Raw genomic sequence first — 14,015 nt, 5'->3', positions numbered from 1 at the left:
TAATTAATGTTTTACTCTGAATTAGCATGCTAGTTCCTGTGTTTCTGGAGCTGTCATTTTGAAGTGCGTTGTTAGGCCTGTCTATGTTGGTGGTTGTGGCAGGATAGCTTATAGCCTTGTTTCTCAGTAGCTAACGATGGCTACCCACCTTTAGCAATAAGAAAAGGCAAGCCGTAATGTCTCGCTATGAGTCTATGTTGATACTATGTTTAAAGCTTATATTCGAAGTTATTTATGCATTGTCACAGTGAGCTGTTATGTTGTAACGGCTTTAACCAGAATGAGCGGGGTAACGTGCTAACGCAGCAACCATCACAGTCGTTGCTACGTTTGCTAGTTAATGGCGCTAACTGATTAGCAACCTAGTAACTAACGTCAGCTAGATAAATAAATAATATTTCACATCAAAAGAAACAACAATGTTTTAACAAATCGTATTAAATAATCTGATGACAGAACTGTAAACAGAATAGCTGAAACTGTAACAAAATAAAGAGTAACTCAGTTACCTCTAATCATTAACCCATGTTTGTATAATTGTGTTAACTCCGTGTGTTGCTGACGTGGAAACGTTACTCGTGGATGGGGCTACAAAGCTACTAGAAAGACAGTCCAACCCGGTGCATTCCTCGTCTGAATGTGGTGCACTTTTGCTAAATGTTTAGATAAATTGCTCGTCGACGTACTGGGCACCTCTGCTCTACAATGTAAAACACAATGTTTTATTGTGATTGCAGCCGGCGATATTTTGATATATCAGTTGTTTGGTTTTGGTTATAACGTTATTGTAATCTAACTTAACTGTGGTATTTCATTTTCAGTGTAAATGTTTTATTACAATTCAGTGATAATAAGCTTTCAACAAGACAGCTTTAAAAAGTGTAATGACAAGATTACTCTTGGAAGGGTCTGTAGTCATTATGAGCACCTACCTTTTTTAAATGGAGTTATGTGCTCCTTCCATACTGTGGTCTGTTGTCTCCCATATTTGAAGCAAATGTTGTGAACGTTAAAGGATACTATTATGGATCAACATGGCTATAAACTATTTTTTAAATGCATTTGCTTTTTGCACATTGCTTTTGTAGGACTGGCTCCACTATGACCGCATTAAGAAAAATGTGGGTGATGTCTTTACCCAGGGGTTATCAACTTTGCCCAGAGACCACTTTTTCAAAATGACAGGATACCATGGGGCATTTAGGACATTTGGTGCTTTCACACCGGAGTACTTTTCCCGTAATTTTCCCAGAAATAGTTCCGATAGTTCCTGGGATGTTGCGTTTTTTTTTCGGGAACCTTTTCACCCCTTTTTAGTCCCTGCTACAGAGCAGGGACTTTCCTTGGGAGAAAAAGGTTCCAATTTCTGATTGGCTGGGCGAATTGCAAACCACCACGCCCTGTAACATTTGATTTCCTCGCATTATTAGTATTAGCCCAGTGCACCAACGGAGAGAGACTAACTTATGGCAACTCAAAATAAAACGTGGGATCGGTGGAGTGATGAGGAGGTGTCGGCGCTTCGGGTGGCGATTTACTGCCACCCAAAGTCCCGGACGGGTGGCAGTATACGCCGTGAAGTTGTTCGCGGTCTGCCAGTAAACCCAAAGCAGAAGAAGAAGAAGAAGAAGAAGTGACGTCAGCGGCTTCATTTGCGTAACCCTCCCTCAGGGACTTATTCCAGTGTGAAAGCGATTTACTAGATAGTTCCGGGGAAATAAAAGTTCCGGGAACTATTTCTGGGAAAAGTACTTGGTGTGAAAGCTCCATGGTGGTACATTACCTCATGTAAGGGGGGGGGGGGGTCCCTCTTACCCCTTACTCTATTCCAGGGGTAGCCAACACGCGCCCGCGGGCACTTAGTCGCCCGCAGGGGCAACGTTAGTCGCCCGCAGGGGCAACGTGAGTCGCCCGCAGGGGCAACGTGAGTCGCCCGCAGGGGCAACGTGAGTTGCCCGCGGGGCATGTTCTAAAAATAGCTCTCCAAGCAATTCTAAAATGTAAAAAATACACAACACAAAAAAGGAAATGTAATTAAAAGAATCTACCCTATGCATAAACAAAACCTCAATCATAACAAACTCTATCTACTTACTACAACTCTATATCTATCTAACACTCCTCCTCCCCCCACCCCACAATGAATATCGACCAATCACGTTCTTGCTTGATTTGCGGGAACAGCATTGCAGTCGGGAAGAAAAGCAATGTGGAGCGGCAGCTCACCGCTTCTTAAGGAGTGTGACCTTTCCTTCTGGCAGAATCTACACATTAGACACATTGAACAGCCTCGTCGTGCCAGCCTATACAGCACATGAGGGGCAGAGCTTTACTCTGTGTGTGTGTGTGTTGCAACTTGCATATATATTTATTTCACGTGACGCACACGCATGCCGTAATTTCCATGGGGGACATGTCCCCCCCACTTTTCGAAATCCCGTTTTGTGTCCCCCCACTTTACAAATATGTTTATTATTTTTTTTAACGCAAGCCGTCATAGTTGTAAGAAATCATTCCAATGTGTACTATAGGACAGTTAAAAAAAAAAAAACAGTTTAAAAGGGAAGTGATATATGCATAAATAAAAAGAAAGAATGCTAACTAGGTAAGATAAGAATAAACAAGTTTAAATGATTTTAGTAAACACTGAAAACGGGTCCCACAGACCCAAACAGCACACAAAGGTTAAAAGTAAGCATATAATCAGGGCTGCACATAGCACATAACCCCCCGCCAAAAAAGAGCACCGGATCATTTGAAAAAAGGCACATTTGCGCACCAACATTGAGAGAGAGAGATTTGCGAGTTGCATAAGAACTGGTAAGATAGCAGGGCTTCCCACACATAGACTTTACTTGGGATATATTAAGATATGTTAACGGCCGCCAAAGTATAATTCGTGAGCTATTTAGTGTGTTAATCCTCCGCGAGCACTACCCCTCGCTCTACCCCTCGCTATCGCGTGAAGGGTCTGCTTTAGTAATGCACAGTAACCCTGCTGCGTGCTCATTAGCGCACCCCCCCCCCCCCCTCTCCCGTTCATAACGTCAAGTACCCCTCAAAAGGTCTGGTTTATTTCATTTTATGGATCCGCAACATCTCCAGGTGCAGAAAAGTGATGTTAATAATGTTAAAATGTGCTAAATATATACACTGTTTTATTTTTTTAAAGTAGCTCTCATCCTAAAAAAGGTTGGTAAGCTGCACTATTCTATTTTAAAGCTTCTTTTTAATGCACTTCAATACCTCATACAAGTAATCACTGTGAATCAAATGATTCACTTTAAATAAAATAAGAAACCGAGCAATACATTGAGTATTACTGCCTTGGCATGTTTACCAGACTGGTTTTGGATCAATATGAAGCCATAGCCCCTCCCTGAATGTGCATTAGACAATCACATGCTTACGCTTTTAAATGGAACTGAGTGCATGTAACTAGGGATGTCCCGATCACCTTTTTTTGCTTCCGATCATTTGATTTTGACAATCTGCCGATACCGATTTTTTCCGATCTTTATGCAATGCATTAAGAGAAAAAAAGGTAACAGATAACGGCTGGTCATCCAACGCGATGAATTCAGCTATCTTGGCTGTTATTTTTTTGGCCTTGTCACTGTTCTGGGGCAGTTTCTCTTTCCTTCTAAAAGTGTCAGTTGTTTCAGTGCCGTTACCTGAGTGGCCGCTGTGTACTCGTGTTGTTGTTGGTGTTTGTTTCTCAGGTGGCGTATTAGATTGGTCGTGTTGACCGTAGCTCTGTTTTTTCCACCATGCGGAACCTCACATTGCAATCATTGCATCTGGCTGTTACACTGCCTTCACTTTAAATGTTATAATACTTCCAAACTCCTGACATTTTCTCTGTCCCGACTCCCGCGTCACCAGCTGAACGTAGCCTCTCGCTAGCTTACTGCTACTATTAGACACTGCGCCCACTCTGTTGCGAGATTTGAGAGAAATAGAGTGAAGAAGCAACCAGGTCTATGAAAACAAGCCCAAAAGAAGCAACACATACATGATGTTGTGTAATTTTAAACCAAAACTAAGGCCTCAGGATGACTTTAAGACGTGAACATGGTCATTTCTGTTTTGTAACATTAAATAAAATATTTTATAAAAAGAAATCCCGATCCCCGATTTTTTTTTTTTTTTCTTCCGATCTTTTGAAAATCACGTGATCGGCTCCGATCCCCGATCACGTGATCGGATCGGGATATCTCTACATGTAACAGAACAAATCATGTGACATGATTTTGAATACTTAATTATGAAGAAAAATGAAAGTAACATTGTTGTAGCCCACTTCCAGGACTTGATATTTAGTGACTTTAAAAAGTAAATAATCCAAAGCCTTTTATTATTCTCCAGTAATGGCGTCTGCATTAAACATGTATTATAGGCTGGACTCCCCATATGCTCGCTTGTTTCAACAAAATTGTAATTGCTCATATTTTCCACTTATACTTGGGTCACCTGAAATTGTTCCAAAACACTGATCGATCGATAGGCGAATAGATATTTGTTTGTGTGCTTGTGGGTTATGTGTTTTATGCTGCAATTTGGAAAATGTAGTAAATGCAGGCAAGTTGTGTTTATTGGTGTTTATCACACACACAGTCATGATTATTTCTCCTGTGCAGTTCTAGTGTTGTTGAATGTCCTAGGAAGAGGTGACAGCTGCAGCTGAAAAGCTAATCTCTCTCAGGAAATATGTTTTGTTTTCTAGCAATCCTCAACAGACTCCAAGATTGTTATACATTGGAGGGTGCACTTATTCATCAGCAGTTAACCAGTCAATAATAATGCTGTTGTTTTCCAGTTGAGTACCTTTTGGGGAAGCCCACCCCCGAGTGGCCATCATGGGGGACGATAGCGAGTGGATGAAGCTTCCCGTCGACCAGAAATGTGAACACAAGGTGACTGATGTTTGTCTTCAATTATATTTTCTAAAGTTTATTTCAATCTTATATTTAAAAATATTTCCTCCTTATTAGATATTGAGAGGAAATGTTTGTCATATCTCTCCCATCACATACAAAAACATTAGCACTCTCTTATGAGAGAATGATGATATATAGTGTTTACTTTTGTGTATATTTTGGATCAGTCGACCAGTAATGGTTTCTACTCATCAGCACACAATTATATCATTTTACGTCAAATAAATAATTAGGGATGCTCCGATCGCCAATTTCGGGGCCGATCACCGATCGCTGGAATCAGTATCGGCCGATTCCGATCGAGTGGGCGGGGCCTAAATGGAAGATTTAAACATCACTTTAAATCTTCCATTTAAAGTGATGTTTAAAACTCAGTTAATGGGGCTCATTCACTGGAGCTTCCACAAACAACAATCAACTTAATTATTACATTCAAATGATGTACATTATTCAAGTTTACATTCACTTTGGATAATAACACGGGAGAAATGAGCGGAAGCGCTCTCTTTTCCTCTCTCCCTCTCCCTCTCCCCCCTCTCTCCCTCTCCTGACAGCCTGTCAGTATCTCATGCAGCTCACTGATCCAGTAATGAGTGACCCGACAGTGAAGAATACATATATTTATAATAACTAGTTTAGCTTGTTCCAGAGGTAGATAAAATAGCTAAGTGTGTTAGGTCTAACTCTTACGGTACGTCCACACAGCAGCTTTTCAAAAATCTTGAAAATCTTGGAGCTGGGCGTGTCTGAAAGCTTGGGGATTTTTTGCGAGCAACGCGACCAACAACCAATCACATGAATCTCCCGCCCCCGACATACAAAGCAAAAAACCCCGGGGATTTTATGCGAGCAATATATATATATATATATATATATATATTAGGGCCGGGACTTTAACGCGTTAATTAAGATTAATTAATTACACAAAAATTAACGCATTTTAATCGCACTTATTTTTGCACCGCGGAACGTTTCTCACTGGATGAGTTTCAGGCGTACCGATTATACTGGAGCACCAACTAACGTTCATGACTTCAGACAACAACAAACCACAGTGAACAACAGTGGGAAATGTTGTTTTAAAAAACGGACGGATGGAAGCGTTGATAAGAGCACGGTTGTGTGCAAATTATGCAAAAAGGAATTTGCACATCAAGCCTCAAGTATCACCTCAATGCAAAACATATAGCAGCTAGCGTGGAAGCTAGCGTGGACGTTAGCCTCTTTTATCGCGTTCACACCAAAAAGAGCCGGTACTAAAATTAGTTCATGAGAACCTTTTTACCCCCACGAAAGTCCCTGCTAGAGAGCAGAGAGCTGCTAGAGAGCAGGGACTTTCGTACGGCTCTCTTGTGAGAAAAGAGCTATATTTCTGATTGGCTGGGCGGATTGCAAACCACGCCCCGTAAAACTCACAAAAAGTTTTGTGAAGCCGCCATTTTATTATCCTTGCATTAGCATTATTAGCATTAGCCCAGCGCAGAAACGCAGAGAGACTAACTTATGGCAACACAAAATAAAACATGGGAGCGGTGGAGATGAGGAGGTGTTCTGGCGATTTACTCGGAAGGCTGCTGGGACTCCCAGCAGCTTCTACTGAAGCCAGTCCCCAACTCCGGGGACTTCCGGCTGGGGACTTTGGGCGGCAGTATACGCCGTGAAGTGGTTTGCGGCCTGCCAGTAAACCCAAAGCAGAAGAAGAAGAAGTGACGTCAGCGGCTTCATTTGCCTAATCCACCCCCAGGTTCAAAGAGTTCTCATGAACTAAGTTCTCATGAACCTTTGTGGGAAAAGTACTGCGGTGTGAATGCGCCTAATGGTATACTAAAATCCATGTGAAAAAAAATTGCTTCTCACTGTTCTTAGGTCAAATATTTATATGTGATTAAAAATGCGATTAATTTCGATTAATTAATTACAAAGCCTCTAATTAATTAGATTATTTTTTTTAATCGAGTCCTGGCCCTAATATATATATATATATATATATATATATATATATATATATATATATATATATATATATATATATATATATATATATATATATAAACTCCCCAAACAGGCGAAAACCTACCAGTTTCACCCACTGTCTCTGCCACCTCCCTCCATGCCTGGTTCCTCCGGTTTGTATCCCGTTAATAGTTCTGGTCGTAAAGAACCGGGTGATTTGCTACCGTAATTTCTCGTTTGGAATATGAGTTAATGAACTGCGGTCTGGTTCTCCCCGTGTGTGTGTTTCGCTGTGCTTACCGGTCCGGCGGGCGGAGCTGCAGGATTTCTGCTTCACACACGTTGCATACCGCTATTTTACTGTCTTTTTCGGACACCTTAAAATAATGCCAGACCGGTGAAGCCATTTTAGCGAGCTTGTTTTGCCGCACACAGAGAAAAGTGTCATGTATTTTACATCATGCGATCGGCTCTCGCGATCGGCATGTTTAGAGAGCACCGATCGGTAGAGAGTGAGTATCGGCCGATTTCGATCGGTGACCGATCGATCGGAGCATCCCTATAAATAATACTACTTCTCAGGTTATTTTACTTAAAGGGGACCTATCATGCAAAATGCACATTGCTGCTCGAAAGTGCTGGAGACGCTGTAGTACATATGCCAGGCCTGTAAGTGGCGCTGTAGTCTGCCACAAAAGCAGCGAAGAAGACTTCCCTTGCATGGTTGCCATGGTTGCCCTTCTGTTTATTCTCCTCTGTGGCTCTTTTTCTCCCTCCCCGAGGCAAGCGTTTGCGCCTCCTGCTTTAAAACAAATGAATAATGACTCTATATAATCATATGTAAGGGATAATGTGCAGCGACGCGGTCATTATGGGGAAAAGAACACCGACAGGCTGATCAGGAGCCCGACGCGAAGCGGAGGGATCTAGATCGGCATGAAGGTGTTATTACATGGCCACATTCTCGACAAAGTAACGACATGACTCCCAATATTAATTGAAATGCTTTTATGGATTTAGAAAATGATTTTATTGATTTAAAAAATAGTTGTATTGATTTAAATTGACATGCATCCGCTAAGAAAAGTAGTCCGTTGTTACTGTTTGAACTAACGTAGCAACGGCAGGAACTGCTTCGATAGTGTTTTTTAGTAGCTTTTTGATTACAGATTTGAAAACATCGTTGCTTGCTTTAAAAGTAGCACAATTCATTGTGTCAAACCTTGGAAAGTATCTCCAAAGTAACTGCCAACTCCCCTCTCCTGCAGGGGGGCGTGGTCAGTTGCAGCTCACAGAATCAGCCCCCTGCAAAAACAGGGCTGGAAAGAGCAAATGGAGAGAAATAAGGCATGGCTAAAATGCAGGATCTGTTTGGTATTTTGAAAAAAAATATATATTTATATAGGTATGGCCCTACAATATATGTTTCAAATTTAGCATGATATGTCCCCTTTAAACTAGCACAGTCTCCACCTGAAAATTATTCCTACAGACAACACTACTATGAAGGTAGATATGGTGCAAAATGCGAGAGCTTGTAAAACCTGATGTGAGCACTTGCAGAAAAAAGTGGCGCAAGCTGACGAGGCGCAAGCTCGGGTCAGTCACACACAAGTGACTACTGTTGCCCCTTCACACCAACGCAACTCCCGTTCTAGCTCCGTGCTTCGCTCACAACAACAACAATGGGGGACTGCGTCGGGTCGATGATCGTGTTACTTTTAATCACACGAAGCCAGATTAAATTAAATAACTACTTCTCCAACCTTGTACTTTTCTCCAGAGTGCTGTGGTTCATTGTTTATTAATGTGTTACAGCGGCATTTACAGCGCTGCTCGTCCACTGGAGTTTCTTCTCCCGTTAACTTACAGCAGCGCCCGCTGTAAAGTATTCACTGTCTGACTGTCACACAAGCAGCTGATAAATATCCCCAATTCCCCATCAGTGAATGTGTGTCAGTCTGAATTGACGCCGTTTGGCATCACAACGCTGTTATTAAAGTTTCTCTGGTATAAAATGGGTGATGTTAGCATAGCAACCGTTGCTAAACTGACTATATTGACTAGGCTACTTGTTGCTTTAACTTGTGGCATAAGCCGTTTTCTACAGGCACATTTTACCGGCGTATTTTTCATTATGATTCTACTTGTGATAGTCGGACATGACAACCTGTGCAGCCCATGTATTGATTCCATCCGATAGCTGCTATAAAACAAAACGTCTGCTCCCTCCACAATGATCAATGACAGCGAACGGATGGTCAAAGTAAGGTACAAATAAACAGAATCACACGAAGCCTGGTTACTGGTTAGTGCCTGACTTTATAAAGTGTGTTTTTTTTTTTTTTTACAAGTGTGTGTGGTAGCGTTCTAATCACTTTGCTCAGCGCTACTGCTTATTTCAACTTTTATTTGCCATACTCTCCATAAACTGTTAGTTCAGGTTAATCTCGCCCCCCTCCAACGTAAGCGTGACGTATGCGGTTCTTGCCTCTAGACCAGGGATCTGCAACCTTTTTGGCCAAAGAGCCATTTTGCCCCCTTTTCCACCAATGTCTGGAGCCGGAAAACATATTTGATAGCTTATAAAGTTGTATTTATTGTTACATCATAGACAAAAACTACAGTTTTTGCATTTATTATTTATTACATTATAGAAAGCTGTTTACCTCAATTTACCATTTACCTTAATAATAAACAAAGAACTCGTATAAGGAGAATACAAAAAATACACAGGCCTACTTTAAAATAAATCAACACAGCACTTGGGGAGTCCTCTGCACATTTGAAGAAAATGAATATAATTAAAATGGGCCCACTTTGAAATAAATAAAACATATAGCTGCACCCTAAAAGAGTTAACTGATTGAATTATGACTGAAGATCTTCAGCCGTCTTCCTCTCCCGTGTTGTTCCTCGATACGTAAAGGCTGCAGCACCTTTGACCACTTCTCTCCACATATCAAACATACCGGTAAACCAGCATCGTTTGCTGTGAAAGCATATAACTCTGTCCACACAGAATTAAATCCTGTGTTCCTCCGGTACTTTTCTTTGATGTATCCATAGTTCGCTCATCGAGCCGGGGGTCAGGTTATTCACCTGCAAGAAAAGGCGCTGGTGCGGGACCGTAGCAGGATGTGACGCATATTTTAGTTGACCTAATTAAAACCGTTTTTTAAATGTATTTATGCATCACCTCAAAATACAAGATACGAAACATTTTCAACCATGCAACAAAATAGAAATAGTCCTACAAATATCTTTATTTTATTCCCTTCTTATTTTTGTCTAAGCTCAAGGGAGCCAGAGCAGAGGGCTTACAGAGCCGCATACGGCTCTGAAGTCGTGGGTTGCCGACCTCTGCTCAAGGCCGACACTTTTTTCGAGCTTGGTAAGACAGGTTTTCGGGTTTTCCTGTTCCGTGCTTCTCTGCAGTGGTCCCAGTAATATGTGTTCCTAAAGACCAATGTTTACCAAGAACTAGGGATGCACTGAAGTGTGGTGACAACACCTGATGTTTATCTTTTTGCTACGACATGTGGCCCAGTACTGTTCAAAGTCATTTTTTTCGGACTTCTTTAATTTTGAAGGATAAATACACAGACTGAGGGCGATATGGCATAACTTTATAGTAATTCGCAGTGCATCGTCCAAGTATATAATAATCATTAGTACAGTATGCGCTGATGAAATTGCCATTGGTCCAACCCACAGCTACCCCATTTATATTAGAGAATGTACAAAACATTGTAAGCAAAAACTGAAGTGGAACTATAGCAGAATAAGTCGAAGGGCACTCGCAAATAATAAACCTACACCAAGGCCATTTCCATGAGTAAAACACATCGTGTGCATCTGCCCCTCTGTTCGGATGCACTCCATCAGTTAATGTTCTTCCTTGGTCACTTTTCAACCATGTTTCGTGAAAAGCAGGCAAGTGGTTTTCCTGTAATTGACTAAACTTAAGGCAAAAGAGCCTGGAATAAAAGCAAGTCGTGCACACTTGAAGGGAAAATGGAGAAGATGAAATAACAGATGTTATGAATGTAGGTCACATGCCCTGTCGGTTTTACAGGAACTGGTAATTCAGTTGTGTGTTTTATACATGCTTCTCTTTCTTTTTTTTGAAGGAAGACATTTTTTGTGTTTATGACCTAACCCTTTCTCTTGTGACTCTTTTCCAGGTTTGGAAAGCCCGTCTGAATGGCTATGAAGAAGCTCTTAAGTTGTTCCAGCGAATAGAAGATGAGAAGAGTCCAGAGTGGGGGAAGTACCTGGGGCTAATCAAGAAGTTTGTCACTGACTCTAATGTTGTGGCTCAGCTTAAAGGCCTGGAGGCTGCCCTGGCCTTCATTGAGAATGCTCATGTAGCTGGCAAGTAAGTAAAACATTTTTCAAGCAGGACTCATGTTGTTCTGAACATTGTCAGGGAAGAAGGTGTTAAACACACTAAATTAGCAAGTCTTAATAAAAAAATCTTTCCCCTTTTTGCTTAAAAATGTTTTGGAAAATGCTTTGTGCAGAGTCGTCCTCTGGGTTAACCGGCAGAAGAACTTGGTGTCTGTTATTTATGGTGAGAGGCCTGCAGTTCAGAGCACTGAATGCATTGTCTTGACCAACAGCAAGCAAAGCATGCTCTCAGGATACCTTGTTATATATCCTTTATTCACTGAGGGGGAAAAAAAGCAATTTCTTGGAATGATATGTTTTTTTTAACGAAAATCCTCCAAATGAATCTTGTGTAGTTACAGTATGTGCGTGTCAGGAGATGCGTTGGGTCTTAAAAGATACTTCTGTGTAACAAAAGCTCAGGAACCTTAGTACTTTTGGAACATCTAAGTGACGGTTGGCTGTCGTAGGGATGCGACAAAAAAGGACTAAGGTCGGATAGTTTAAAAATCAGCTCCTAAGTTCTAACCCTATCTCCTATTCCTTGACCTCTGAAAGGTCACGGGGATAGTGGATAGGAGAATTCAAAAGGATTTAGGAGAAGAGACTGCGGTGCTTAGAGAATCCGAATGCACTTTCACTATCCAACGTGTTTATGATGCGCCAGCGGACGTCATGAATGTGCGTCTGCTGCTGTGGGGAAACTATGGAAACTACAGTTTTCTATACAGCGGACTACAACATGGATGTTTAATAAGAACGAGGGACTACTGTAAACTCATCTAGAGACTCTGCACCGTGCTCTGATGCTGTTGCTTTATGCTTTATGAACGTGGACAACAGAGAAACATATTCTTCATGACCAAAGTTGGAATTGAAATAAAAAAGGAAAGTGAAACTGCTCGTCCCCCTCTCCCTCCGGTCCACATTCATACAAATGATCCCAATACGTATGATTGATGAAAAGATCTTAAAATCAATACAAATGTATTTATTATAAACGTTAGTCCTTAACATCTATCACTGTGTATCACCATTCAAACATCTTTTACAAGTTGAACAAAAAAAGATTTGTATACATACTAGGGATGTAACGATATATCGCGGTAAATAAATGTCTCAATACCGTCGTGAGACTGACAAAATCTACTGCGATTATAAAAATATATATATAATACAGTGGGGCAAAAAAGTATTTAGTCAGCCACCAATTGTGCAAGTTCTCCCACTTAAAAAGATGAGAGGCCTGTAATTTTCATCCTACAGATGTAGCACTCCATTTCAGACGCCTACCCGTGCGGGTCCGTGATCGGCACTGGGTGGGCCCCTGCTGCAAAGGAAAACCCCCCGCAGGACTTGAAACGCCCCCTTGATAAATACATTTAATTATAATGAAACCAGCTGCAATGGATAATGGATCCACCAGGGGGAGCCGTGATTAAAAAGCTGCCACACTGGAACCCATGTGAAATAAACAGCTGATCTACAGGTATCTGATATCGCGGATATTTGTTAAGATCCATATGTCACGGATAGGATCATATTCTGTGCTAAATAAGAGACATGTAATCACTTACTAAACATCTCCATGTTTTTATTTAACAAAATAATGTTTAATTCACGTTGGCGTAAGTACAAAACCATCGCTATGTTTTTAGATCAGGAAATGCATCCAGACTCAAACAAACGATTTTCAATCATCATCCTCACGATCATTTAATGTAGGCTATCATATGTTCGCGAGTTGAAATGAATGCACTAAATGTAATCCACGTGAGTTTACAACAACAAAAATAATCGCTTTGTTTTTATATCACATCCGACCGGAGGGAAATGCAGCACGGGTCTCACTACCGATCATCCTAATCCCACGGGCAAACAATAATATGTACAGTGTTAATAGTTTACTGTATTATTAGTGTCTAATATTACCGGGGGTTTCGGAATGGTAGCCTACTGGATTTTGATTTATTGTATCGGCTTCATATCGCAATATATTCCCGAAGTCTGAAATGCAAAAATGTCCCACATTAGGGCAATTCACCCTACATTTAATCATTCATACAAAATCATATTTAGTTTCTTTTTAACGAAATAAATGTGTTTTAATCCACATAATTTACTGTGTTAATTGTTTTCTGTAGTATTGTGCACATTACTTTTCGCTGCTTGTTGCACCCCTGGTTAGAAGCTAAACTGCATTTCGTTCTCTCAGTACCTGCAATATGTGCAATAACAATCAAGTTGAATCTAATCTTGAGCAGGAACAAATGTATTTAGGCTACTTAGTACATATCTGACATAAACGATTAAACACATTTGTGCATTCTTTAAACCGAGTCAAGCCGAGTCCGGAGGTGGCGGCACATTAAAGTGTGCACCTGATTGTTTAACTTGAAGGTGCCTGATGACATTTAATCATTCAAACTAAATCATATTTCGTTTATTTTTAACGAAATAAATGTGGTTTAATCCACATAATTTAGGCCTACTGTGTTAATTGTTTAGTATTGTTTAACTTGAAGGTGCCTGATGTGAACATTTCCAGAAGCACTCTAGCTTGAATGGCCTTTGTATGTATACAGTAGGCCGACACATAGGCGGCGCGTGAGGCTCAGGTTTGGGAAGGCTAAATAACTTTTTTTTTCATCTTACGCTGCCCGCCTCCGGCGTCTATAGAAAAGAGATCAACTCAGTGAAAGCACCACCTGCTGACCGATCAGAGCTCAG

The 14,015-nt window shown here is 41.0% G+C and overlaps 1 protein-coding gene across 8 annotated transcripts in view; it reads left to right on the top strand.

Moving 5' to 3' along the window:
• Positions 1–14,015, top strand: part of ckap5 (cytoskeleton associated protein 5) — a 91,671-nt gene that overhangs the window by 191 nt on the left and 77,465 nt on the right. For 7 of the 8 annotated variants that reach the window (XM_034227040.1, XM_034227036.1, XM_034227039.1 and 4 more), the window contains exons 2-3: positions 4,820–4,916; positions 11,081–11,274. In XM_034227040.1, coding sequence (XP_034082931.1) covers positions 4,860–4,916; positions 11,081–11,274 — 251 coding nt within the window. In that variant the 5' untranslated portion in view covers positions 4,820–4,859. The remainder of the gene's footprint in view (positions 1–4,819; positions 4,917–11,080; positions 11,275–14,015) is intronic. The other variant, XM_034227041.1, reaches the window with a different exon arrangement.

Source organism: Gymnodraco acuticeps, unplaced genomic scaffold (genome assembly GCF_902827175.1).
Source record: "Gymnodraco acuticeps unplaced genomic scaffold, fGymAcu1.1, whole genome shotgun sequence".
Lineage (NCBI taxonomy): Eukaryota > Metazoa > Chordata > Actinopteri > Perciformes > Bathydraconidae > Gymnodraco > Gymnodraco acuticeps.
This window is presented reverse-complemented; position numbering and strand designations above follow the sequence as displayed.